This window comes from Chlorocebus sabaeus, chromosome 14, assembly GCF_047675955.1.
Source record: "Chlorocebus sabaeus isolate Y175 chromosome 14, mChlSab1.0.hap1, whole genome shotgun sequence".
In the NCBI taxonomy this organism is placed as follows: domain Eukaryota; kingdom Metazoa; phylum Chordata; class Mammalia; order Primates; family Cercopithecidae; genus Chlorocebus; species Chlorocebus sabaeus.
The window spans coordinates 32900871-32928164 of NC_132917.1; the positions used below are offsets into that span (position 1 = coordinate 32900871).

At 39.3% G+C, this 27294-nt stretch overlaps 1 protein-coding gene across 14 annotated transcripts in view; it reads left to right on the forward strand.

Annotated features, from left to right (window-relative positions):
- The window catches only part of LTBP1 (latent transforming growth factor beta binding protein 1), a 444991-nt gene that overhangs the window by 247117 nt on the left and 170580 nt on the right, over positions 1-27294 (forward strand). For all 14 annotated transcript variants that reach the window (XM_038006776.2, XM_038006775.2, XM_038006780.2 and 11 more), the window contains 2 exons: positions 16561-16663; positions 20384-20455. In XM_038006776.2, coding sequence (XP_037862704.1) covers positions 16561-16663; positions 20384-20455 — 175 coding nt within the window. The remainder of the gene's footprint in view (positions 1-16560; positions 16664-20383; positions 20456-27294) is intronic.

A 27294-nucleotide genomic window follows, 5' to 3' on the forward strand; every position in this document is an offset into this window, starting at 1 on the left:
TCCTGAACCTTCTCTAAGACAATGATAGTACTGATTTTTCCTTTCTCATCTTTCCATTTTTTTCTCCTCTTCTGTCTCCTTTTTTAAATAAAATAATTCATATATAGAATTGAATGTTCTATTTCAACAAGGTCACTTTATGAGACTTTGCACAGTGACACTGCCATTGTGCAAAGAGCTTGGACACGTCTGAACAAGACTTGCGACCATTGAATATTTAAAGTATGTCTCTAGCCTTGAAGAAAATTCGAAAATTCAAAGTATTTTGAATATTTCTAAATATTTTAAACAAAGAGAGCAATGCCTCCAAGATGACCACTTTGCAGAACACTGGTGTAGAATGTGCAAGCTCTAACGGAGTTGTTAACGAATATGGTCTTAATATTCTGTGACTTCGAGGTAAGCCTCTTTTTTTTTTCCTTTTCCTTTTTCTTTTTTTAAGAGAGAAGGTCTCACTCTGGTGCCCAAGCTGGAGTGCAGTGGCAGGATCGTAGCATGCTGCAACTTCAAACTCTCGGGCTCAAGTGATCCTCCTGCCTCAGTCTCCCAAGTAACTAAGAGTACAGGTGTGTGCCACCACACCTGGCCATGGGGCAAGCCTATTTGTAAGACAATACATTTTTATAAAATGAATAGCTGATTTGACCTTCAAAACAATCAGGTGAGACAGGAAAAGCAGATAATCATATCTCCCATTTATTTATGTGAAATTTGAGGCTCATAGATTGGGACTAGCTTGTGTTGGTATTTCCAAGACGATAGCTGTCTCTCCATTTTAGCAAACTCATCATATCTTGGACCCTCAGTTTCTTCATTTTTCAAGTAACTGGATTGGCTAAGGAGACTATCAAGGTGTCTTTGAGCCCTCCAACGCTCTGTGATGACTTCTACATCTTTGTTCTTTTCTGTAATCTTAGACACCACTGGTGCTGACATATGCACAGGCCATATGGACAGATCAATGTCAAATAGAGTGAATGAATAACTATACTGGTCTCTCAAATCCTACTGACTTGAAAGACTCCTCTCTAGTATCAGTTTCTCTGAAAAGCTTTTTAGTGCTTCTTCAACCCACACTTCTCTCTGTTCCTTATATCTTTATTGCATTTAGAATCTAATCAGTTTTGAATTTAAATATTTTAAAGTTGTTGCTTTTGTACCTTGTTTCTCTTTCTCACCAGCGTGCACTTTTTATAAGGCCAGGATCACTTATGAATTGATCTCAGAACTAGGCACAGATGAATTGTGGGTAAATAGGTTAGTCTAGGTTGTGCTTTAGTAACACATTAGCATAACAAAGTTTACGTTTTGTGTGCATTAGACATCTTATAGGTGAGCAGAGGACTCTGCTCTGTATATTTCAGGGACTTGGGTTGATAGTGGTTCCATCATATTACTTCCATGTTATCCAGAATATATGGCTTCCTTAATTCCTACAGCAGGGAACAAGAGGTTCTGCGAAGGACCACACTCATTATCTTTCCCATTGCCCCCTGTTCCGAATGAGTCCCATGGCCATACCTGTTAGTGCTATGGATGGAATTATGCCTTCTATCCCCAAATTCATATGTTGAAGCCCCAAACCCCAATGTGACTGTATTTGGAGACAGAGCCTAAAAGGAGATAACTAAGATTAAGTGAGATCATAAGGGCAGGGCCCTGATGTGATAGGACCGGTGAGCTTGACCTCCCTGTTGCTTTCCCCACACACTTGCACAAAGAAGAGTCCATGTGAGCACACAGCCAGATGGCAGCCACCCATGAGCTAGGAGGAGGGGCCTCACCAAAAATCCACCATGTTGGTACCATAATCTTGGGTTTCCAGCCTCCAGAACTGTGAGGAAATTAAAAAAAAAAAAAATCTATTATTTAAACCACCGAGTCTATGGTATTTTGTTATGGCAATCCAACAGATAGTTTTGGAGCTGGGAAATGTGGGGAAACAAGTGGCTCTTTGGGGAACAGTGGATGTTTCTGCCAGAAGAGTCAGGGCAGTGGGTAAGACAGACATGGTTCCCTGCACCCAGGGATCTAAATGAACCTGTTAGTGTTATTTGTGGCTTTCAGTTTTTCTACATGACTTGCAACCAAACCACAGGTAATTATTAGTTTTGAGTTCTGTGTACTTGGAAGAGACACAGAAAAAACGGAAAGCTTAACCAAATGAGGCATGCATTATAATTTCAAATAGTGCTATGAGGCCTAAAATGTTTTTGGTTCCTTTCATTATCTCTATATTGACATGAAGCTTAATAGAGAATATTTATCTCAATATGGTTGTAGAAATAAGCGTTGGAGGCCAGGCATGGTGGCTCACGCCTGTAATCCCAGCACTTTGGGAAGCCAAGGCAGTCAGGAGATCGAGACCATCCTGGCTAACATGGTGAAACCCCGTCTCTACTAAAAATACAAAAAATTAGCCGGGTGTGGTGGTGGGCACCTGTAGTCCCAGGTACTCAGGAGGCTGAGGCAGGAGAATGGCATGAACTTGGGAGGCGGAGCTTGCAGCGAGCCGAGGTCGCGCCACTGCACTCCAGCCTGGGCGACAGAGCCAGACTCCGTCTCAAAAAAAAAAAAAGAAAGAAAGAAAGAAGATAGGAGAAGATAGGCATTTATGTTCATGATTTTGGGGGTGTTCAGGTTGCTATGTCATAATAATCATGCCTGTATGCACGTCTTTATTTTCTCTCTCAACATGAGTCTTTCTTTTTAGACACATTCCTGGTAATCAAACTTAAAATAAATCTGATCTACTCCCCATCTAGTACTAGGGTTTATGATGTGATTTGTGTTGTTTCGCCCCAAGGAAAGGCTAACAGGAATTATGGTGTCAGAAGAGAATCATGACAATACTGTACTTAAATTTTCTTTTTGCAACTTAAGAGCAAAACACACATATCACAGCCTGGAAGAAGACTTGACTGTTGAAATGTTCAAATCATTGTAGAGGTGGATAAAATAGGCAGCTCAGATTTTATCTTTTCTTTAGAGAAGATGTCAAGTAGAATCGTAAGTTTCATGCTTAAGAGATTTTTCTTTTTTTCCTTCATATGTTACTTTAAAAACCATTTTTGCCTTAGTGTAACTTTAAAAATACCGTTTCATAAACTGAAGTAGTTGTCCGGAATTCCTTGAAGCCCATGGTTTGGCTTCAGCAGGTTTTAAACAAATACACTGTCAGAAATCGATGTGGATACATTTCCAGCAGTTAATGCTCTAGTCACAGTAGATACTTTGTAAAATCAATAGCCTGAAATATCAGAGGATTATAGTTGTATCAGATCCCCCAAATGCCTAACGTTGTTTTAATTACTCTAATAAAAGAAAGCTGAGTGGACTTAAGAAAAAAAAGAAAGAAAAAATCCTTGCCTATAAAGAATGTTCTGCTCAAGCCAAAGCAAATTTTTTTTACAAGTTCTCTTAGAAAATCTGGAAGTATTTATGCATTTTCCTCTTCTTATGAGACAATGCCTGTTACCCAGCCAGTTCTGCATCGTACACTGCTCTTTGTGACAACGACCCTTAGAACAAGTTGATCAAATATGTTGCTCTAGTTGCATTAGCGATAGGGGTTAGAGATTTAGAACTTTTTACTTTTCGATACATAGAAATAAGTGTATTTAATGATCTAGTGCTGGGATACTAAAGAGTGTTCATGAAGCTTTCTAGTTTAATTTGGAGCCATAGTTGATTCAGGGGCTAGAAGAACACCATTTTGCTCAGAACATTGTCAGGAGTCACTTTTCCAGAGTGGAGATGTGTTTATATCAAAGTGAAAAGACAGTTTAACAGGAGCGAAGAAGAGGAAAGACGAAGTTTGGATTATTCCAACCTGTTACATACAGTCAGTACTTTTCCTGTAGGGGACTTCATTCTGATTCTTATGAAAAGAAGTTCAAGATTTCCAAAAAAAAAAAAAATAATAATAATAATAGGATTAACATTCCTCACCCAGATTCATAGTATTGATGGTATAGCTTTTGTTTACTAGAATACCCCAAGGCTTTGTGCCAGAATGTTAGAGTAATGTGCTTCTGAATGTGGGTGGAGGTGAGGATGGCACCTGCATGGCTGGAATAATTTATGGGACATACCTGTGCAGTATGGGTTGATGGATTATAATGTGACTTTATAATGGTCACAGCCCAGTACACCCAAGATCTGCATTTCCATGACCATCTTGAATCATTTCTGAGATCTCGCCTATTGATAATTATCGATAATTATAGCTACCCAATATAATCTAGAATCGAGCCATTTAAGAGCCGTAACTGTTTTCAGGAAGGTTAGAGCTGCCCTTTGTGTGTACAGGTTAGTAGGAAAGGGCTGGCATGAGGTAGGGGAAGGAAAAGGCAGCCCGTTCTTATGGTTTTCCTTGATTAGGTGACCCAGGTCAGGGTATGAGGATACAACCAGGCAGGCTGTGGCAGCATGGAATCTAATGTATCAACCTGGCAGGCAGGGGGCACCTGAGGAACACTGACTTTCATAGGATTGCCCTGCCACAGGCAACCTTGCCACTATAGCTCCTTGGCTGCCTTCAGCCCTGCCCTGGAGCTTTCATAAAATCATAGAACTTGGGTACTTAGATGAGTATTAGCAAATAGTCTGTCCTTACAATTTTATGGGTGATGCAGCTAACATCCAGAGAGGTAAATCAGTTTGCGATTGAGTTTGTGGGAGGTGGGGAGTAAAACTGAAGCTTTTTAGTGTCTAGTCTTGCTGTCTCCCAGGCTGGAGTGCAGTGGCGCGATCCTGGCTCACTGCAAACTCTGCCTCCCAGGTTCAAGCAATTCTCCTGCCTCAGCCTCCCAAGTAGCTGGGATTACAGGCGCCCGCCACCAAGCTTGGCTATTTTTTTTGTGTTTTTAGTAGAGACTGGGTTTAACCACATTGGCCAGGCTGGTTTCGAACTCTTGACCTCAAGTGACCCACCTGCCTTGGCCTCCCAAAGTGCTGGGATTACAAGTGTGAGCCACCGTGCCTGGCCAGTGTTTCTACTATTGCACGCTGGCTCTTAGCCCATTTCTTCTAGGGATGGAGGATTCACAAGAAACCATTGCTATCTCAACCTGAAAGGACAGCTATATTCTCTGGGACCTGACTTAGTTAGAGAGTCACATGCTGTGTGGTATTTTGTGATTGGGCCATGGATCCTTGAGGGGAAGGAGCACAGTGAGCTCCACTGCTGTTGCTTCATGGTCTTGGTTCTCTGGCACCAAAACACGGCACCATGACAAGTAGGATCATGACGTCCCCAAAGCGAAATCATCTGCCACTTGAACGTCAATATTTACAAGTTGAATTATTGGGATTCAGTGATACCATGTTGTACTTCTTGAGCAGAATTAAAATGAAATCTATTTAATGACATGCTCTCCAGATCATTAATTCACTGAGTATTTCTTTACTAGCCAGAGCGCTTTTGAGAAAACCTAAATATTTTTAGTAAGATCTTAAGAGTATCTTTTTCTTTTATTTCTATATCTAACTTCCATGTTTATTTTGTACATCTCTTGTCTGTAGGCTGAATCTGGGACATCGTATATTGAATAACTACTAGATGAATTGCTCTTTTGTTAAATAAGCCCAGGTTTTTAAAGGAGGAGCCTGGGGGAAGAGATCTAATACTGATCGAGAGCCCAGTGGGGTTTGGCCATATGGCTGTCTCATATAGAGTCCGTCTCACATGTGTTGTCTGAGTCCACTCAAGAGCTCCATGAAAAATGGATGCCTCGAGTTCCATTTTATAGAGGATGAAATAAGCAGAGAGACGTTGAGAGTTTTGCCTCTAGTCATGGAGGTGGTAATTGGTAAAGTGAGGATGTGAATGTTTTTCTATTTTCAAAAACTGCCCTCTTGCCATTTACCCAGTTATGGGCCATCCTTACACTGCTTTTCACTGAGTTCAAGGGGAATGTGGCTGTGCAGAGAAGTCCGCTTCCTGTTCATAATGTGCTAATGCTGCAAGGCAAGTAGATATCTGGGAGTTTGCTTTGTGTTCAGAAATCTTTTTACTGTGGCTGGACAGCATTTGTTGAGGTAAGAGATTGTTCATACTGAACGTAACTCCTTTCTGCTGTTTGTTTGAGAAGAAGTACAGTCAGTGGGCCTCTAATCATCTAATGTCAAATTTTTGTCCTCTCATTATTCCTGATCATGTTTATCTGCAATATAATTTCTTCCTTTTCCTCCCTGTGAATGATATACTTTATCTTGGTAATTCTTTTTTACATTTCAGGGGAAGTACTAGATATAGAACACTTTACCTTTATGAAAACACTTCTCTCTTTCTCCTTTTCCTCCTCTTCGTCCTCATCAGTCTTTCTGTACTTACCCTTGTTTCAAAGATGCTAATTATTTAATTGGAAGCAATACAGACTTTTTTGCTTTGAGGAAAGGAACTATGATGCTTCTTTTCCCCTGTTTCCTGGTTGATTTTTATATCGAACTATACATCTAATCTCAAATTTGGAAAACCCTCCGTGGTTTAGCTCCACATCTTCTCTGACTCTGCACACCCACTCTTTGTTCCTTCGTATTGACGTGCCTTCCCCTGTCTTTACCCTCCTCTGTTGCCACTGGCCCTTCTCCCAGCTGGTGGTTGGTCTTATGCCTAGCTAGAGCCGTTCCATCTCTTTGGAATCTCTCTCCCCAGTAGAGCCATTGAGTCACTTCCTTGTTTCAGTTCTTGCCTAAACACAGTCCTACTTACTCTTGCAAGAGTTACAACGAATCAGACTTCTGTTTTATTTCATGTTTTCCCTCGGTGCAATCTCTACGAGTATTTTTTGAAACCTGTATCACTTCAACATTTTGAGTTTTATTTGCCCCTTTGGCTCTGAAAGATTTCTTTACTCAAACTTAAAATATATATTTTTTTCTCTAATTTATTTTTCTTTATTTTATTCAAAGGTAAGTGTATTCACAAAATAATGTTTTAAATATAGAATAATATATAGTGAAAATTAAAACCCTTCTCCTAACAGCCACCCATCAAGTAACCACTGTGAAATATATTATTCAAAACATTTTTATATATGTACCATCTTTTCTTCAAATTTTTATTTTATTTTTTAATTTTTTATTTTTTTATTATACTTTAAGTTCTAGGGTACATGTACACAACGTGCAGCTTTGTTACATATGTATACTTGTGCCATGTTGGTATGCTGCACCCATCAACTTGTCATTTACATCAGGTATAACTCCCAATGCCATCCCTCCCCCCTACCCCCTCCCCATAATAGGCCCCAGTGTGTGATGTTCCCTTTCCAGAGTCCAAGTGATCTCATTGTTCAATTCCAACCTATGAGTGAGAACATGTGGTGTTTGGTTTTCTGTTCTTGCGATAGTTTGCTGAGAATGATGGTTTCCAGCTGCATCCATGTCCCTACAAAGGACATGAACTCATCCTTTTTTATGACTGCATATTATTCCATGGTGTATATGTGCCACATTTTCTTAATCCAGTCTGTCACTGATGGACATTTGAGTTGATTCCAAGTCTTTGCTATTGTGAATAGTGCCGCAATAAACATATGTGTGCATGTGTCTTTATAGCAGCATGATTTATAATCCTTTGGGTATATACCCAGTAATGGGATGGCTGGGACATATGGTATTTCTAGTTCTGGATCCTTGAGGAATCGCCATACTGTTTTCCACAGTGGTTGAACCAGTTTACAATCCCACCAACAGTGTAAAAATGTTCCTGTTTCTCCACATCCTCTCCAGCACTTGTTGTTTCCTGACTTTTTAATGATTGCCGTTCTAACTGGTGTGAGATGGTATCTCGTGGTTTTGATTTGCATTTCTCTGATGGCCAGTGATGATGAGCACTTTTTCATGTGCCTGTTGGCTGTATGCATGTCTTCTTTTGAGAAATGTCTATTCATATCCTTTGCCCACTTTTTGATGGGGTTGTTTTTTTCTCATAAATTTGTTTGAGTTCTTTGTAGGTTCTGGATATTAGTCCTTTGTCAGATGAGTAGATTGCAAAAATTTTCTCCCATTCTGTAGGTTGCCTGTTCACTCTGATGGTAGTTTCTTTTGCTGTGCAGAAGCTCTTTAGTTTAATGAGATCCCATTTGTCAATTTTGGCTTTTGTTGCCGTTGCTTTGGTGTTTTAGACATGAAGTCCTTGCCCATGCCTATATCCTGAATGGTATCAACTAGGTTTTCTTCTAGGGTTTTTATGGTTTTAGGTCTAACATTTAAGTCTCTAATCCATCTTGAATTAATTTTCGTATAAGGAGTAAGGAAAGGATCCAGTTTCAGCTTTCTACTTATGGCTAGCCAATTTTCCCAGCACCATTTATTAAATAGGGAATCCTTTCCCCATTTCTTGTTTTTGTCAGATTTGTCAAAGATCACATGGCTATAGATGTGTGGTATTATTTCTGAGGGCTCTGTTCTGTTCCATTGGTCTGTATCTCTGTTTTGGTACCAGTACCATGCTGTTTTGGTTTCTGTAGCCTTGTAGTGCAGTTTGAAGTCAGGTAGCGTGATGCCTCCAGCTTTGTTCTTTTGACTTAGGATTGTCTTGGCAATGCGGGCTCTTTTTTGGTTCCGTATGAACTTTAAAGCAGTTTTTTCCAATTCTGTGAAGAAACTCATTGGTAGCTTAATGGGGATGGCATTGAATCTGTAGATTACCTGGGGTAGTATGGCCATTTTCACGATATTGATTATTCCTATCCATGAGCATGGTATGTTCTTCCATTTGTTTGTGTCCTCTTTTGTTTCACTGAGCAGTGGTTTGTAGTTCTCCTTGAAGAGGTCCTTTATATCCCTTGTAAGTTGGATTCCTAGGTATTTTATTCTCTTTGAAGTAATTGTGAATGGGAGTTCATTCATGATTTGGCTCTCTGTTTGTGTGTTACTGGTGTATGAGAATGCTTGTGATTTTTGCACATTAATTTTGTATCCTGAGACTTTGCTGAAGTTCCTTATCAGCTTAAGGAGATTTTGGGGCTGAGATGATGGGGTTTTCTAAATATACAATCATGTCATCTGCAAACAGGGACAATTTGACTTCTTCTTTTCCTAACTGAATACCCCTTATTTCCTTCTCTTGCTTGATTGCCCTAGCCAGAACTTCCAACACTGTATTGAATAGGAGTGGTGAGAGAGGGCATCCCTGTCTTGTGCCAGATTTCAAAGGGAATGCTTCCAGTTTTTGCCCATTCAGTAAACATGGAAAGGAACAACTGGTACCAGCCATTGCAAAATCATGCCAAAATGTAAAGACCATTGATGCTAGAAAGAAACTGCATCAACTAACAAGCAAAATAACCAGCTAATATCACAATGACAGGATCAAGTTCACACATAAAAATATTAACCTTAAATGTCAATGGACTAAATGGTCCAATTAAAAGGCACAGACTGGCAAATTGGATAAAGAGTCAAGATCCATCAGTTTGCTGTATTCAGGAGACCCATCTCACATGCAGAGACACACAGAGGCTCAAAATAAAGGGATGGAGGAAGATCTACCAAGCAAATGGAGAACAAAAAAAAGCAGGATTGCAATCCTAGTCTCTGATAAAACAGACTTTAAACCATCAAAGATCAAAAGAGACAAAGAAGGCCATTACATAATGGTAAAGGGATCAATTCAACAGGAAGAGCTAATTCATTTTATGAGGCCAACATCATCCTGATACCAAAGCCTGGCAGAGGCACAACAAAAAAAGAGAATTTTAAACCAATATTCCTGATGATCATCGATGCAAAAATCCTCAATAAAATACTGGCAAACCAAATCCAGCAGCACATCAAAAAGCTTATCCACCATGATCAAGTGGGCTTCATCCCTGGGATGCAAGGCTGGTTCAACATATGCAAATCAATAAACGTAATCCAGCATATAAACAGAACCAAAGACAAAAACCACATGATTATCTCAATAGATGCAGAAAAGGCCTTTGACAAAATTCAGCAGTCCTTCATGCTAACAACTCTCAATAAATTTGGTATTGATGGAACGTATCTCAAAATAATAAGAGCTATTTATGACAAACCCACAGCCAAAATCAAACTTAAAATGTTTTATACTTCATTGTATAATAGTCCTTCATAGCATAATAAAATGAGTTATATACATGTAATGAAGACAGTTCGTAAGAGTATTTCAGTTTATCATTTTTTAGTGTTTTAAATAGTAAGATTAAGTAATGGGTTCCTGACATGTGGCTATCTTTATGGAGTGGCCCTTTTAATAGATAAATATCTGAACACTTTTAATAAATGTGTCCTGAGAGTTTATCAAATGGCCAGTACTTTAATGCTGGTTGTAGGTTTTACCCACACCAGACACCAGTTGAGGGAGGATGATTGGAGCCTGGATCCAGCCCATGCTCTGCTCATCAAACTCTATGTCCTGGTGCGGGTCACATCCTAGAGCTGCCCTTTTCTAATCCCCACACAGGGGTTGATGGAGTCCCAGTATCTATGATTGGATAAGTATCATTTAATCTCACAATCCTTGGGGTTAGGATTACTGACTCAGAGGTTGGATGATCTGCTGAACTTCTCACTGCTAGTAAGAAGTATCCAGGATTTCAGTCCAAGTCTGATGATTCCAGTCCAGCACTCTTTTCTTACCACTACTGCTGGATTCTCCTTCCCCAGGACTCTGCACAGTGCAGCAAACACTCTTTGAATGAAGGTGCATTGCAGGTACTATAGGTACCAGCCATTGTAATACCTGAAAATTAAATCTTCTAAAACCTTATGAAACCATACTCCACCATCTATCACAATCTCTTCAAATCATCATTCAGCTCTGAAGCAACTCCAGTGGTGACTTTTTAATTGACAAAAATTGCAAGCCTTGGTTACCAAATGATAAGTTTTGAACTATCTTTCCTCTCACATTGATAGGGAGATGTAAAAGTGACTGTGATCACAGCCCAACTTTGAATATTAGGGAAGTGCTACAGTATTACCTCAAAAATGAGATTAAAGTCTAAAGGTATGTGTTCCCAATCAGGCCAAGATTTAGACTGCATGCATTACCTTACGATCTGTAATTTTTGACAACTAGCTTCAAAATTAAAAGTTTTTCTTCACTGTTGCTTATAATAATTTTGTGTTGTAAATGCAGTAACATGGATATTTGTGGAATAATTGTAATGATTCTTGAATAGCCTTACCATCTGAATCACAGGGTTCATACAGATGTGCACGTAAGAAGGGTTGAAAAGTTATTTTCATGCACTCAATGTTCCAGGAATCATGACCAGTGTACTGGTGAATCAGGGCTGGGAGTAGCTTTGTTTGTTTTTCTTTCTTTTGCCTTATTTGTATAAGTCCTGAAGTTAGAGGCCCAGGCAGCATGAGCAACTCTAGAGATGTGGAAATGAGGGAGGAGGAGATAAGACAAAAGGAGGTGGTTAGGAGGCCGTCTGCTCAGACGCAGTCCTATTATAGATGTGAGAGCAACAGAAACACTTGAGTTCTGCTGTGGTGTGTAGTAACTTGTATTTCCTAGATGGGATAATGTAACTCATCAGTATGTAGTGACCACAGAACCTTAGACCTTGCAAAAGTTGTAAAGGTCATCTGTTTCAAATCCTGGGCATCCCTGAGAGATAGTTTTCCATGGTCAGTTCCTAGTGAAGTCAGCATCTTCCATTTTTAAGGAGCATTAACTGTTGAAAGGATCTTCCACTTAATGAGGTTGAATCCACTCTTTCTACAATTTGTAGCCTTTAGTCCTGCCAATACAAGTTAAGCATCCCAAATCCAACAGTCTGAAATCCAAAAGGCTCCAGAATCCAAAATGTTTTGAGCACCAACATAACACTCCAAGGAAATGCTCGTTGGAACAATTTAGATTTTGCACTTTTGGATTTGGGATGCTCAACTGGTAAGTATTTGCAAATATTCTAAAACCTGAAAATAACTGAAATCTAAAATACTTCTAGTCCCAAGCATTTTGGATCAGAGATCCTCAACCTGGACCTTTATCATACAACAGGCTTCCTCTTGCTCAGGGTATCTGAACACTGCTGTCATGTCTGCACGTAGTCTCACCATTCCTCCTTTCCTCGGTTGATCCTCACAGGACTTGGTTGCCAGAACGTTCATTTCTCTGCTTGCAGTGCTTCAGCTAGGTCATGCATGGGCGGAATCCTGGGACAGCTGTGTAGGGTTGTAGTGTCTGTTAATCTGCAGCCCAAGGTTGTGTGAGCTTTTTGAGGCACTGTAGCCTGTTTGACCTGATAGGATTTTTGTTTTGGACTTGACTTAGCTAAATATCAGGTTGTAAATTTAGCGCATTTCTCCAGGATTGCTTATTTGTAAGACACATCCTGAAATGATGAAGTTTTCCATGTGAAGGTAGTGAATAATTCACAAAGGAGGAATTCCGTGTGTGTTTTTAACTTGTAAAACATCACCTCAATCTGTGCGTAAAAATATAGTTAGCGTGAGCCTATATCCATGTGATTATTCTCACCAAAGAGCAGAACCTAGCAGTCATAGACAAGGATTTTCTGAATGCTGATCTCATCCTATTCCATGTGATTCTCTTCAGTGTGGTCTTTTGGTGTGGGAGAGAGAAGATCTTTCCTCTACCTTCTTTTCTTCTAGGCATTTCTTACATCCAGGTGAGACCCTGTGGTGTTCAGTGATCTCTTGGGTGAGAACTCTGAGTATGGCCACAAAGATCTCTCAGATGAAGTTTCTGGATGCACATCGAAGCCTCTTCATAGTTAAATAACCGAAAGGCATATGGAGAACTTTCAGTCTTGTTTTAACTGTGACTTCATCTCTTGTAGCTTATTCTTATACTGTGCAGACCCAGTTTCAAGACACACACAGCGTTGTGGTACCACTTATACTACCATTTATTTAATCAATTTGGATGGCTTATGCTGCTCTTGGCCGTGGACCTGCAAAAACAAAGCCATGGGATAAAGCGGCCTGAATCATGTAATGAAAACCTTGTACCTTTCTGGAGGCCCGGTTGAGAAAAAATGATTTATTTTTGCCCTACCCAATAAAACATTCTAGGAATCCAAGGTGAAAATTGGATTTTAACTGCCTCGAACATTTTGAGCATATAAAATCAGCAAGTGTTGAGTGTTTTGCTTGATTAGGAGACGAACCTAAAGAGTCCAGTACAAGAATGATCTGTATATGATGTGAACTGGTGTCTTACATCAATTTTATAAAACTGGAAATAAACCCTAAGCACGCTTTGGCAGCCAGGTTGCAACAGTGGGGACCTCTGTGTTTTTACAGAATCATTTTGTTCCCAGTCTTAGGCCTGGTCATTGTTGCCCTTTCCTCCCTTCAGTCCTTCATATTTCAGGGTTACATGTTTTGTGATTAAGCTCAAGGAGTATGGAAACTACCTGATTCCAGCCCTAAGTATGTGCCTGTCTTCTCTCAGGTTCCCGTTTGTTCTCACGTCGGATGTGTCTCTCCCTCTTCCTCTCCCCGCTCTGTGTGTACATGCGGATGCATGTTTGTTTCGCCATCTCTGGGACTACCTACCCACCTACCACTTTATCATATTTCCTTTGGTCCAGTCTTCCCCCATGTCTGAGACTATTCATCTGTGGCCCCACCGCTGTTCCAGCCTCGGGGACTTTCCTTCACTGCACGTGGTTAAACACTTCGCCGAGAGCCCTGTCTTCAAACAGACTTCTCCAAGTCAGTGCGTTGGTATCTGGCACACAACGTCCCTCACTGTTTATCCAGTTGTGTTGTTTTATGAGAGAATTTCCTTATCTCAAGGAATGCGTGTCACGTGTCTACAGGAGTTACTGCCCCGGTTTCAAGAGATGTGATGGTCTTGGGCTTTACTGACTTACACTAGGGCTTTTTTCAGTGCCTTCCCCAGAATTACATGTTTTTTCAAGTTCATCTAAAAGAAAAAAGCAGTTGTTTTGGTATGCCTACTTTTGCTTAACTCAAAATGTCTTCAACACCAGCTTTATTAGGGAAATTCATTTTGTCTCAGGGTCATTTCTTATGGAGTCTGGTACTTTCGACAGGGCAATTAGACTAACTTGTTTGATTGACAGGACCATTTACAATCTACTCCACTCACACGCCTTCTACTCCCTAGGGAATCCAACAAACATTAGGGACTTCAAATGGGACATCTGGAGTAGGGAGCTTTTATCTATAATAATAATAGTAATGATAATGGTAATCATACCTGACACATGTAAGTGCTCAGCTATAATGTTCAGCATTGCACGTGCCTTTTTTCTTTCATGTTTCATGACCCTGTGAGAAAGATACTACTATGCAATCTATGTTATGGGTAGGAAAATGTCTAAGATAATGCGTGTAAGAAGTCCTACAGTCAGAATTCATACTCAGGCCTCTCTAACTCCTGAGTCACATTTTTAATCACTATCATATACTGCTGTTGGAGAGCACACAGCATCCTGTTGAAATCATTAAAAATAATGAAACCTTAGAACATCAAAGCTATGATGTAACTAAAACTTAGCTGGGCCTTCTGTGGTTTGGTCTTGTTTTACAATTTGGATATGTAGTCACTTAGAGCCTTAATCAGAATGCTGCATGCTTGGACCTGGCGGGAAAGAAACGCTGTCCCTGGAGGCCTGCCAGGTGACTGGTGACTACTACCTGCTGTCCTTCTGAGGACCACCACCTGCCTGGACCTTCTGTCACCACACACTGCTCACTAGCCTGAGGTATGGATGCTAAACTTCCATTGGTTTTCTTGGTTTTTGTTTTTTTTTTTTTTTGAGACGGAGTCTCTCTGTCGCCAGGCTGGCATGCAGTGGTGCGATCTTGGCTCACTGCAATCTCTGCCTCCCGGGTTCAAGTGATTCCCCTGCCTCAGCCTTTTGAGTAGCTGGGACTAGAGGCATGTACCACCATGCCCAGCTAATTTTTTGTATTTTCGTAGAGATGGGGTTTCACCATGTTGGCCAGGATGATCTCGATCTCCTGACCTCATGATGTGCCCGCCTCGGGCTCCCAAAGTGCTGGGATTACAGGCGTGAGCCACCATGCCTGATACCTCCATTGGTTTTCATATAGCCATTGCTTGCCTGGATGGCCTACAACTAGCTCGTTCCTTAGTTCCCTAGGTTGTTTGTTCCTTTCTTCATGCAGCGTTTCCTGAGCATTTGCAACATGTACTGTGTACTGGAATATAAACATAAGATACATATGCATTTAACAGAAATGCATCGCAGAGGCAGTAGACTATATAGACAGTGCTGTGGGATAAAAAGGAGGGAGGAACTCATTGGAATTAAGGAGATAGGGGAGGTTTCATAGTGATGGTTCTCAGAGCTATTAATACATGTCAAGGGTTGAATAAAGTCTGTTCTGGGAAAGAAAAAAGGAGAGGGTGTTCAAAGGAGACATGCTCCTTTTGGAAGGACGTGGTTTGTTCAGAAAATAAAGAGCCCTTTGGTACATCTGCAGGATAGAGGTGGATGGGGACAAGAGATTGCCTCAGGTGGGAATAGGAAGGACCTTATAGATCATTCCAGAGTGTGCAGTTTTCAGACAATGGAGAGTCAGTGAAAGTTTTTAATCAGTAATGTGATCAGATTTTGGATCAGATTAGAAAGACAACTCTGGAAACTGTTGGGAGGATTTTTGTAGAGACTGAGGCAGAGGAAGTCAGAATAACCCCTTGGATGCTCTGCGTTTACACAGGAGACAAAAATGTGGGGTGTGTTAGCCTGCACAGCAGGGGTGGAGAGTCAGGTGGTCCTCCCCTCAGGCTGGCCTTTGGATAGGTCCACAGAGCAGGATCTGTTTTCTTAGGCACTTCCCTGCCCCACTGAGGTGGTCTAACTTCAGGCCCCTGCCTCTCAGCTTTTTCTCACTTCCTATGGTTGACCAGGAGTCTTACCTGGTCTTAACACTGGACAACCGTGTTGCACCAGTAGCCTGTAAGTCCTGCTCTTCTGCGTGCTCAAGCCGGTCTTGCTTAAACATGCTGGCACCTTCCTAGCTTGGCTGACCTCCCCGGGTCAGAACACTTGGCTGCCTGGAGCCTTCGTCTTTGCTACAGCTGATTTGGCCCAGCCAGTAATTGTTTCTTCTGTCCTGTCAGTGCCCAGGCCTTGGGGTTATAGGAAGATCAGAAGCCTCTTGTAGGTGGGACCTGTGCCATCTTCTCACGTTTTACACACATGCCATACCCTTAGAGTTCTGTTCCCAGATGATCCACACAAGAGATTTAAACAGACAGATACAACTAAAATCTAAAAAGCCTATATTGATCTTATACATTATGAGGCTCTTATTAAGAAAAATAGGCATTGGAAACGTAAGTTTTATAAAGTACTCTGAGCAGTGACAGATTTTCTTAGACTGGAAATACCAAGGTGCTGTCATTTGGAAATGTACTTGTTCATTTTTGTGTTGTATTGATTTCTGTCCAGGTATTTTCTTTCCAAGTTTTACAGTTTTTTTCCTTTCTAATTGTGTCGATAACAAGGGAACTGGTTTATAGTGTGACTGTGAGGTACAGCAGTGCTCTGGGGCTGGGCATCCTGCACTCAATTAACCTTCATATTTCACACCTAATCATTGCAGTGTGGCAAAGCGCTCCCTGGCCTTTCAAAGCAAGAGGACTGCTGTGGAACTGTGGGTACCTCCTGGGGCTTTAACAAATGCCAGAAATGCCCCAAGAAACCATGTAAGTAATGTTTCCTCACTCCTTTGCAGGTCAATGTAGCATATCTGTTTTTTATGATTACTCGCTTAATGATGAGGCAGTATTAGACTTTCAAATAACTCTCTTACTGAATTCTAGAATGTAGTACTATAATATGCATTTCCAGAAACTTTGCAAGTCTGAAAAAGTTTTCATGTCAATTGTTTTGTAATAAGCACAGTTATTAATTATCCTCTTTAGTTGGATTATTTATGGGGAAAAAAAGTCTTAAGCAGTAATGAGCTAAAATGGACTTTTTGTCTCAGGGGAAGAGAAAATAAGATCTCTTTTAAAATGGTGAATAAATGTTTCAAACCCTATAAAAAGTCAGTGCAGTTGTTATTTCCTAAGTTTAAATTCCTTAAATGAGATTTTTATTAATATCCACAATGTATGTTGTAGTTTTTGTTATGTTATCGGTTTTCAAATGTCATTAAAAGGAAAGCTGAAATGGAGAAATAGTTGGTTGTTGATTTGTAAAAGAGAAACTTGTAATCACTAGGACACAATTCTTTCCCATTTTTTCTAACACTGGTTTTATGCTGTCACAGACCTCAGCAACATTAATCTGTATTAACACCCCCAGGCTTTGATTTGTTTTTAAAGTATTTTTCAGAACATATTGATCTGAATAAATCAGGTTTACACCTTTTTAATACTCTTTTACCAACAATAATTTGTACCTTTAGTTTTTCAATGTAGTATTAACTCTGGATAACTGTTTCCTAATATCCAGAATATATTATTAGAATATAATATTCTAATAACTTTAGTGAAAAGTTCCTCATAATTAATGAATTCTTCATTTACAAAAATAATCCACGTAAATAAGGACATTTTCAGTACTGAGAGAATTTTCCAAGTAGATGTTCTAAGCTGATTTGATGATCATTTGCAATGTGAATTTCCAGGAAGTAGGTTGAGTGTGATGGTTCATCCTCACTGGAAGATCCATTTGCTTAAAATTATTTTGGCAACCTGACCAAAGGGATCGCTATGATACATTTGGTTTGATTTAAAAATTTTAGTGTTTGAAGTTAGGTAGACCTGAGTTCGATTCCCAGCTCTTTCATTTACTATTGAGTCTTATGGATCATTAAACAGGAATCTATAGCTAAAACGTTGAAAAGGCATTGCCCTCTTTTTTTTTCCTTAAACCTGCCTCTTCTTTGTTTACCGTGTCTGTCTGTCTGTAGGAATATTGAGGAGGATGATATGTTTTCCACTGCTAGGTCGAAGGATTAAGGATGAAGGAAGTTAGTTTCTAGAACTTTGTTTTGGGGCTAAGTCTATGTTCTCTAATATTAAATACCTTCCCCATCTTTCTTATTTTTCTTTTTCATTTACCTTCTTCTTTGTGTATCTTTTGCTTAGCTGCTTCTCTTCTCTCTCGTGTCTAAACCCCAAAGTAGCAGGGACGTGATAGACATTTAAGGTAAAGCGACTCCTACTGTCTTTTTTTGTTTTTTTAATCCCTAACTTCCACTCTCGACCTTTTGTCATTTTTGTCTAGAATTGGTCATTTTTATCTAAGATGAGTTCATTGATTTCTGTGGTTTGTGAGCTCTATATTTTGATCTTGATAAGGACTTAGTTGAATGTGAACGTGCAAAGTTTGTCACTTTTAACTACATGTTGATGAAAATAAATCCATATGTTGGCTCATTTAATGTATAAAATTGAAGAAACTGCTTTCACTTCAGGGAGGGCAATGTGGACTATGAATGAAGTAAACTATTAACATCTTGACATTTATTCTGTTTGTGCTGTCTTATGTGACTCACTCCCAAGAAACACACTCAGGGTCACATTCTTCCTGTGTCATTTATAAAGTTTTCCTTTCCTTGGTTGGGACTCCTCTCTAAATCATGTTCAGTTTGGAAGGAAGCAGACTTTCCTTGGCTTTCTCCGCTATGGTTTTGTGTTCCACACCTCTTTTTTTTTTTGTTTTTTTCACTCAAACTAGTTCAAACTTTACTTTTCAAGTGGCTTTTATTTAACATTTGAAGTTTTTATTTAGCCACATACAGAACGGCCTTTCGTTGTTGATCGTTTTTTTGTTTTTTGTTTTTGCCGTGAAAACTTAATTTTAAATCTGCAAATGATTTCATTAAATAGTTTGTGACCCATTAGAAATGTGCTTAGCATGAACAAGTCACTTGTCCTTTAAAACTTTTGAGAAGAAAATGAACATAAAATCCTAAACTGAGGAGGACTGTAAGAGATTGCCTGGTCTGGCTCTCTGCCTTGAAGTAGATGACTGTTGAAACTTATAAAACAAGTTAATATCCATCTCTTTTGTCTTTGAGGAATTTGCAGCCAGAGATCCCACAATCTCTACAGGAAGCGTGCTCCAGTGGTCTATGGGACAAGACAGACGTGAGGCCAAGGAGCTGAATGGGGGGACTCCCACACGCCCTTATCTCCCCTCTTTTAATTTGCCTTTCCCAGACGCCTCACTCTGATCTCTTTTAGTCATCTGGGGGAGTCTGAAGAGGGAGGAAATACAGCAAAGAAAACAATTGAAGGAGAAGAGGGACACCCCAGTACATATTCACCCCGTTCGTTTAGTGGTGACAGATGAAGCTCATATGGGGAGGCTGAAATAATTTTATGTTTTAATAGAAAATTTCCCTTTTTATTTTCTACTTTCCCCTTTTACTCCTCTTTCAAGTCTTTTTAGTGGTCTAATCTTTCATCCCATTTTGATTATAGCTTGTTTTCTGTGGTGTAGTATTCTCTTAATAGAATTCCTTATTGCAGGACATAGCAATGGCATTTGACATTTTGGGAGTGCTTGTCACACTTAGGCCCTGTGGTAGGCATTTTTCATGAATTCTCTCTAAACTGCGGAAGTACTCTTCCTGCTCAGTAGATGGGAATTACCCTCATTGTATAGAATTTCTGTGTGAAACCCAAGAGGCTTGTTTCCCAAGGTCACAGCTATTGATAGGAAGAGGATTTGAAACCCACTTCTGCCACATCCCAGAACTTTGGCTGCATCCACTGTGCCAGGTGGTCTCTCAGGTCTCACTCAAGAGTATCAGAATCTCAGGAAATAGGATTTTGTTGAGAAGTTGGTGATTGCAACATTTGTATTGTTTGCCTATTCTGAGTGCAGCCCTTTTAATTTCCTGACTTCCTCTCATCACCTGCCTATTCTTCTCAGGTTCATAATAGTAAGAATCATCTCATGACTAGGATGTCCGAGCCAGTAATTAGGATGAGTGTGTAATTTATTGTCTAAACTGGGACACTTTGGGGAGTAAAGTACTGTTAATTAACTTTGCTGGAATAACAGACATCACCCAGAATGTTCCAGGACATGTAGTAACCCTACCTACAATGGATAAGAAAATCCAAACCTTGAAGCACATCACTGGGGAGGAATAGATGCTTTGTGATGGAAATATGTAATCACTAATGAGAAGAAAATGTACAACAATCTCAAGATTGTTTCAGTTAACATAATAAAGATTTACTGATAACTTCTTGGGACTTTATTGCAAAATAAGAAGTATCCTGAAAAATAAGCAGAATGGGAAAGAAATTATGGAGATATACATTGGTATTGGTTTCTTGTATTAATAAATGAATAAGTAAGTCTGCTGATGCCTTAAATGGCTTCAGATGTCGCTTATAATAGTCTAAGATTGTAAGAATATAAACTAAGTGTGTAACAAAGCATTTCTTCCCTTACAGCTTATCATGGATACAACCAAATGATGGAATGCCTACCAGGTTATAAGCGGGTTAACAACACGTTTTGCCAAGGTAAGACTAACTGAATTCATTGATGTGGACTCAACAGTTGTTTTGGCTTTTTAGAAACTTCAGTTGTTTGCCACAGCTTGCTCATTCGCCCAGCCTGTCACAGTGAACCATCTCATGTTCACTCCTTTTGGCTAAGGAAATAGAAGGAAATAAGTTTAAAGTATGGTTATTGTAATTGCTTTATTACCACTGACACTTGCTGCAAGTTTTTAATCTAAAAGAGTTTGGATAGGAGTTTGGATCACATTAGAGAGCACATGTGGTTTCCATGCTAGTCATATCCTTGCATGGGCATGTGCACATATGTGCTTGCATGCACCCACATGTACCTGGCAGTTCTACTTCATTGCCAGTGCATGGTTGGGCAACAGAGTTCCCTTTTCTCCTCTCTTCGAAATGTTGCTGGTCATCTCAGGAACTAGATATCAGAGTAAACACATTTTGCCTAGGCAAGAGGAAAAGCTATGTAGCTAAGTATGAAATGCCCTGAGTACTTTTGCTCAGTTTATGTTGAACAGTACAGCAAAGTTGTACAAGCAGGGGGAAGCTGGGAGATTGTCTGGTCCAGTGTCTACTTTATAAATAAGAAAACTCAAGCCCAGAGAGGTTAAGTGACTTTCTTGTGGCAGCATAGAGCTGAGATTATCACTTGAGTTTACCAAGGCCTAGTTTAGTACCCAGTATGATGTCATATTTTGTTTTAGTTACTTTATGGGAAGATCAATGCTTCTAATTTCCCTTTACGTGTCTAGAATGAAGATGTTATTAGTAACTTGGAAATACGTGTACATTGAAACTGAGAAAGCAGAGAGCCTCCCAGAGTCTAATAGAACCAAAAGCCATGTTGAGAACATGGCACATGTCTTCTGACTTGTGTTCTGAGGCTCTGTATCCTTGACCAGCATATGTATTTAGGATAGAGTAGATTAAGGTCATGTTACAGAGAAAAGTTAACCCCCTATTCAAATGGCTCATGTCAAAGGAATATCTTGATTACCTGAGAATTTTCTCAAGTAAGTTGTCTAACGCCCTATTCAAATGGTTCATGTCAAAGGAATATCTTGATTATCTGAGAATTTTCTCAAGTAAATTGTCTATAGTGCTGCATCTGTGTAACTTTTTTGATGTGTAGAGTCTGTTAACATAAAAGACTTTTCTTTAGAAATGCACATATATTCTGTCTTTAAAAGACTTTTTCTTAAAAATATTGTAAGCCCTCATCATGTGTCACAGAATGTTGAGAAAATTAGAATTAACCACTTAAGGAGAGGCCACCCATGACACATTTTGAGACACATCTGTAAAACTTAGTAACATGGGAATATTGGATTAATCTACATTATTTTAGAGTCAGAATTTAAGATATCATTGAATTAATTAGATGGATGAATGAGTAGGTTAAATTAAATAATGAATAGATTTTAAGATTCATATTTTACAGTATAAACTAAGTTATTGTTTTGTAGATTTGGATAAAAGTCTATAGCCTTAGCACATTTGTAGAATGCATTAGTAGAAATAGAATGAACAGGGCAGTGGAAGTAACAACCTTGTACACTGTGCCCGTCAGACTGATTTTGGGGTTTGGATGTTCAGTGTTCATTATTGTCTTTTGGTTAATAAAGTCAACCAAGTTTATGAAGGGCCTAGAAACATGAGTGTGTTTAGCACTCAGAAGTATAGACTGAAGGGAAATATAATGGCTGCCTTATAAACACGCCTTTAAATGTTTGTAAACATGCCACTAAATGATTAACTGTCTTACAAAACAAGACATACCTAATCACAGGGGACACTTCAGGAAACTAGGTGTCTAGGGGCTAAAACTTATGTGAAAAAATGAGCTGTAATTCATTTCTTTTTATGCACAGTCTCTGTCCCAGGGGACAGATGGTAATGATAGCATCATAGAACTGGAATGTGCCTACGAGCCATCTAACCTCATACACTGTTCAGGATAAAAATACTCTATCATATCCCTGGCCAATAGTTACTATGAAACTGTCAAATCACCTGTATGGACAGGAAGCTCAGTACTTCCAAAGACATTTCATTACAAGGTTGTTGGGGAACTCTATTCTGTAGAAAAGACTTTCTTGTAGTTGTTCCATTAAACTAGAGGACAGAGGAGGGTCCTTATTTATCCTTCACTATTCCAATCCTGCATAGCTAATTGTTCGATACATTTTCCAGAATGCTAATTTCTCTTAATGTCAAATGGATAAAATATACATATGTTCTCTAGGTATGGTGTGTTTTTATTTGCTTGCCATTTTTTACCATTCATAGATACTTGAAGACAGAAGGCTTACTCTCTCTTAGATAGTTTTATGGTGTTGTTTCTTCTTTATGTATTTGGAATAATTCACAGGAGAAGACATTTGGCCCTGAAGTTTTCTTTTAGAAAGTGTTTCAGTTATGGAGCAAATCAATAGCTATACTATTATTCAGATTTCCCATTACTACTTTGTGTCAGTTTTGATAATCTGTATTACCTTAGAAACTGCCGTTTTATCCAAAATGTCAAATTTATTAATATGAAATGTTTTCCTAATATTCTTTTGTTTTCTTTTTAATTTATATAGCAACCCCCGTCCCTTTTAGTTATATTGCTATTTGTGCTATATTTGTTTTTCTTGGATTAGGCTTGCCAGTGGTTTATCAATGTTACCAACTTTTTCCCCCAAAGAATCAATTATTTGCCTTGTTGAAAACATTTGTCTATTTCACTGATTTCTGATCTTTGTTTTCTTTTCCTCTGCCTTTTTGTTCAATAGCTACTGTTTCTAATTTCTTCAGATGCATACTTAGGTCATTGATGTCAGCCTTTCTTCTTTTCCTGAAATATAAATAAAAGTAAATTTCTATCAGTCTAGATTCTGACTTTAACTGTGTCCCTTAATTTTGTGTCATATTCTTATCTCTAGTTCAAGTTTTAAAAGAATTTCCTTTTATTTTTTAACAGCATATAATAATTATACATATTTATGGGGTATGTAGTGATGTTTTGATACTTAAAATGTATAGTGATCAGATCAGGGTATTTAGCAAATCCATCCATCATCTTGAACATTTATAATTGGAACATTCAGTGTATGTGTCTTCTACCTATTTGAAACTATGTAGCTATGGAACACTAGAACTTATTTCTATTTAGCTGTTGCATTAGTCCATTTTCACGCTGCTGATAAAGACATACCCGAGACTGGGCATTTTACAAAAGAAAGAGATTTAACCGGACTTACAGTTCCACGTGGCTGAGGAAGCCTCACAATCATGGTGGAAGCCAGGGAAGAGCAAGTCACATCTTACATGGATGGCAGCAGGCTAAAAAAGGAGAATTTGTGCAGGGGAACGCCTCTTCTTAAAAACCATCAGCTCTCACGAAAATTACTATCACAAGAACAGCAAGGGAAAGACTTGTCCCCATGATTCATTACCTCCTACCAGCTCTCTCCCATGACACATGGGAATTCAAGATGAGATTTGGGTGGGGATACAGCCAAACCATATCAGCTGTCATTTTGTATCTTTTGACAAATCTCTCTTTACCTTCACCTTCCCTCTACCCTTACCAGCCTCTAGTTATCTTCTGTTCTACTTTTTACTTCAATGAGATCAACCTTTTTTTAGCTTCCACATATGAGTGAGAATAGGTGGTGTTTAACTTTCTGTTCCTGGCTTATTTCACTTAACATAATGTCCTCCAGTTCCATCCATATTATAAAAATGACAGATTTCATTCTTTTTTATGACTGATTAGTATTCTGTTTTGTATATACACCACATTTTCTTCATTCATCTGTTGTTGGACACCTAGGTTGATTCCATATCTTGGCTATTGTGACTGGTGCTGCAGTAATAAGTTCAGTTTTTAAAAATTATTCTGATTTTATTATTGACCCATGGATTATTTAGAAATGTATTGCTTAATATCCAAATACTTGTGAAATTTTTCTTGTTGTATCAGTTGTTGAGAGAGGTGTTAAAATTGCCTGCTACGATTATGGAATGAATGTTTTTCTTTCATGTCTGGCAAATTTCGGTGTGTGTTTTTTTACCTTTACAATGGGTGTCTTATAGAAAACATGTAGTTGAGTCTTGCTTCTTTTCTACATTCTGATATTTCTGCCTCTTAATAGGGGTGTTTATTGCAGTATAATCTAAAGTAATTGATCCAGGCATAGCCCATAATTGGGGCCTAGCCTGAGAGGGTTTTTGGCTCTGCTCAGGAAGGAATTCAAGGCTGAGCCAGCAGTGAAAGAAAGCAAGTTTATTAGAATAGCAGGTACAACAGAATGACTGCTCCATAGACAGACCAGGGCTATCCCACAGGTGGGGTGGCCCAGCATAGTAGCAGCAGCAGCAGCAGCAGCAGCAGCAGCATACAGCAACAGTAGCCATCCAGAGCAGCAGTCCCTGTAAATGGCTGGCTCGCTATATTTAATACTCACTGTTAATAATATACTAATTAAGGGTCAGGTTATTTAGAATTTTCTAGAAAATAAGTGGAGGAGTTCCCGGAACCATGTAAGATAACTTCTGGGTCACTGTCAGGGCATTTGTAAACTGTCATAGTGGGAGTCTCTTTATGCTAATGAGCAGTGAGGAAGACTAGAGGTTGCCTTCATGGCCATCAACTGGTTCTGACCGTTTTTTCTGCTACATCCTATTTTGATTAGCAGGGTCATGATTAGTGCTCAGAAAATAAGTCCTGCTGATCTCCTACCTCGTAATTATTGATGTGGTTAGATGTAGGTCTATCTAAACATCTTTGTCTGATCAGGAATTTTTTTGTTCTTTTCTTGCCCTTTCCTTAGAATTCCATTTTAATTTATTTGCTGGCTTTTTACCAATATGTTTTTGCATCACTTTACCTTTTTTTTTTTTCTTTTTTTGAGACAGAGTCTTGTTTATTGCCCACGCTGGAGTGCAGTGGCATGATCTCAGCTCACTGCAACCTCCGCCTCCTGGGTTCAAGTGATTCTCCTGCTTCAACCTCCTAAGTAACTGAGTAGCACCAACACACCTGACTAATTTTTGTATTTTTAGTAGAGATGGGGTTTCACCATGTTGGCCAGGCTGGTCTCAAATTCCTGGCCTCAAGCAATCCACCCGTCTCTGCCTCCAAAAGTGCTAGATCACAGGTGTGGGCTACCGTGCCTGGCCTTTTTATATTATTTTAAAGGGAGTGCTCTAGGAATTATAATGTATGTAGTAACTAATAGACCGTTTATATTATAATTCCTAGAGCAATCAGGAATTTAACAGTTTAACTTTTCGCAGTCTATATTTAGAGTTAACATAGTACCTCTAACCCGAAAATATAGAAACCTCGCCTCCAAGTAGGTCCTCTTTTTGGCCTGAAGATCAGTCTCCTACTTACGCTCCATGCGATACCCTTGGTGAAAACCACCGTGAGAGTCTCCCAGACAGTAGTAGGATTTCCTCTTACTCTGTGTTGGAATTATTTATTCACATTATATGTTGTTGTTCACCTCTTTCTTTTCCTGACAGGCTGATTTCTCAGACATCAAAGACCCAGTCTTACTCACTTTTGTGAACCCAGAGGCCCAATTTAAAAAAAATAGATTCGATGTGGATGAAGAAAGGGTTCATTTGTTATTGATGAGATAAGAAGCTTTTTTTTTTTTTTTTTTTTTTTTTTGACAGAGTCTCACTCTGTCACCAGACTGGAGTGCAGCAGCATAATCTTGGCTCACTGCAGCCTCTGCCTCCTGGATTCTAGCAATTCTCCTGCCTCAGCCTCCTAAGTAGCTGGGACTACAGGCACGCACCACCACATCTGGCTAATTTTTTTGTATTTTTAGTAGAGACAGGGTTTCACCGTGTTGGCCAGAATGGTCTTGATCTCCTGACTTCATGATCCGCCCACCTCGGCCTCCCAAAGTACTGGGATTACAGATGTGAGCCACCACACCCGGCCGAGAAGCTCTTATTATAACTTTATTTTACTTGGTCAAGTACCAGTGACTTACAAATAAAACCAAAATATTTTTAGTGATTCATGATAAACTATGTTTGTAAGCCCAGAAGTCATAAACTTATAAAGAGGGAAATAAAGAACTAAATAATTTAATGAATTAATTTGATTTGAATAACTAAATTTACTGTGTGCCAGATGCTTTGTTTAATAAGCACTTTATGTCAGTTATCTCCATTAGCCTTTAAAATTTCTTTTTAAAGTAGGTACCATTATACCCCATTGTACAGGAGAAATTGAGACCTAGAGAAGCTAAGTCATTTGTACAGCATATTGCTTTTAAGTGCTACATGTAGGAATTAAACCAAGGTAGAATGAGGCCAGAACTTATGCTATCAACCATCTTGTTCTGTTTTAGGGAAAGGGAACTAACTTTTATTGATCATTTACTATGGGTTAGTCCAAATGCTATGTACTTGGTTTAATCTTCAAACAGTCCTATGAGATTTGGGCATTATTAGTCCCAATTAGACACTGAGACACAGAGAAAGTAAATAACTGTCCCAAGGTCACACAGATAATTAATAAGCCCAACCAGGGTTATACTCTCTCTTTTTTTTTTTTTTTTTTTTTTGACAGAGTCTCACTCTGTTGCCAGGCTGGAGTGCAGTGGTACAGTCTTGGCTCACTGCAATCTCCGCCTCCTGGGTTCAAGTGATTCCCCTGCCTCAGCCTCCCAAGTAGCTGGGACTACAGGCGTGCACCATCACGTCCGGCTAATTTTTTGTAGTTTTAGTAAAGATGGGGTTTCACCATGTTGGCCAGGGTGGTTTTGATCTCCTGACCTTGTGATTTGCCCCCCTCAACCTTCCAAAGTGCGGGGATTACAGGCGTG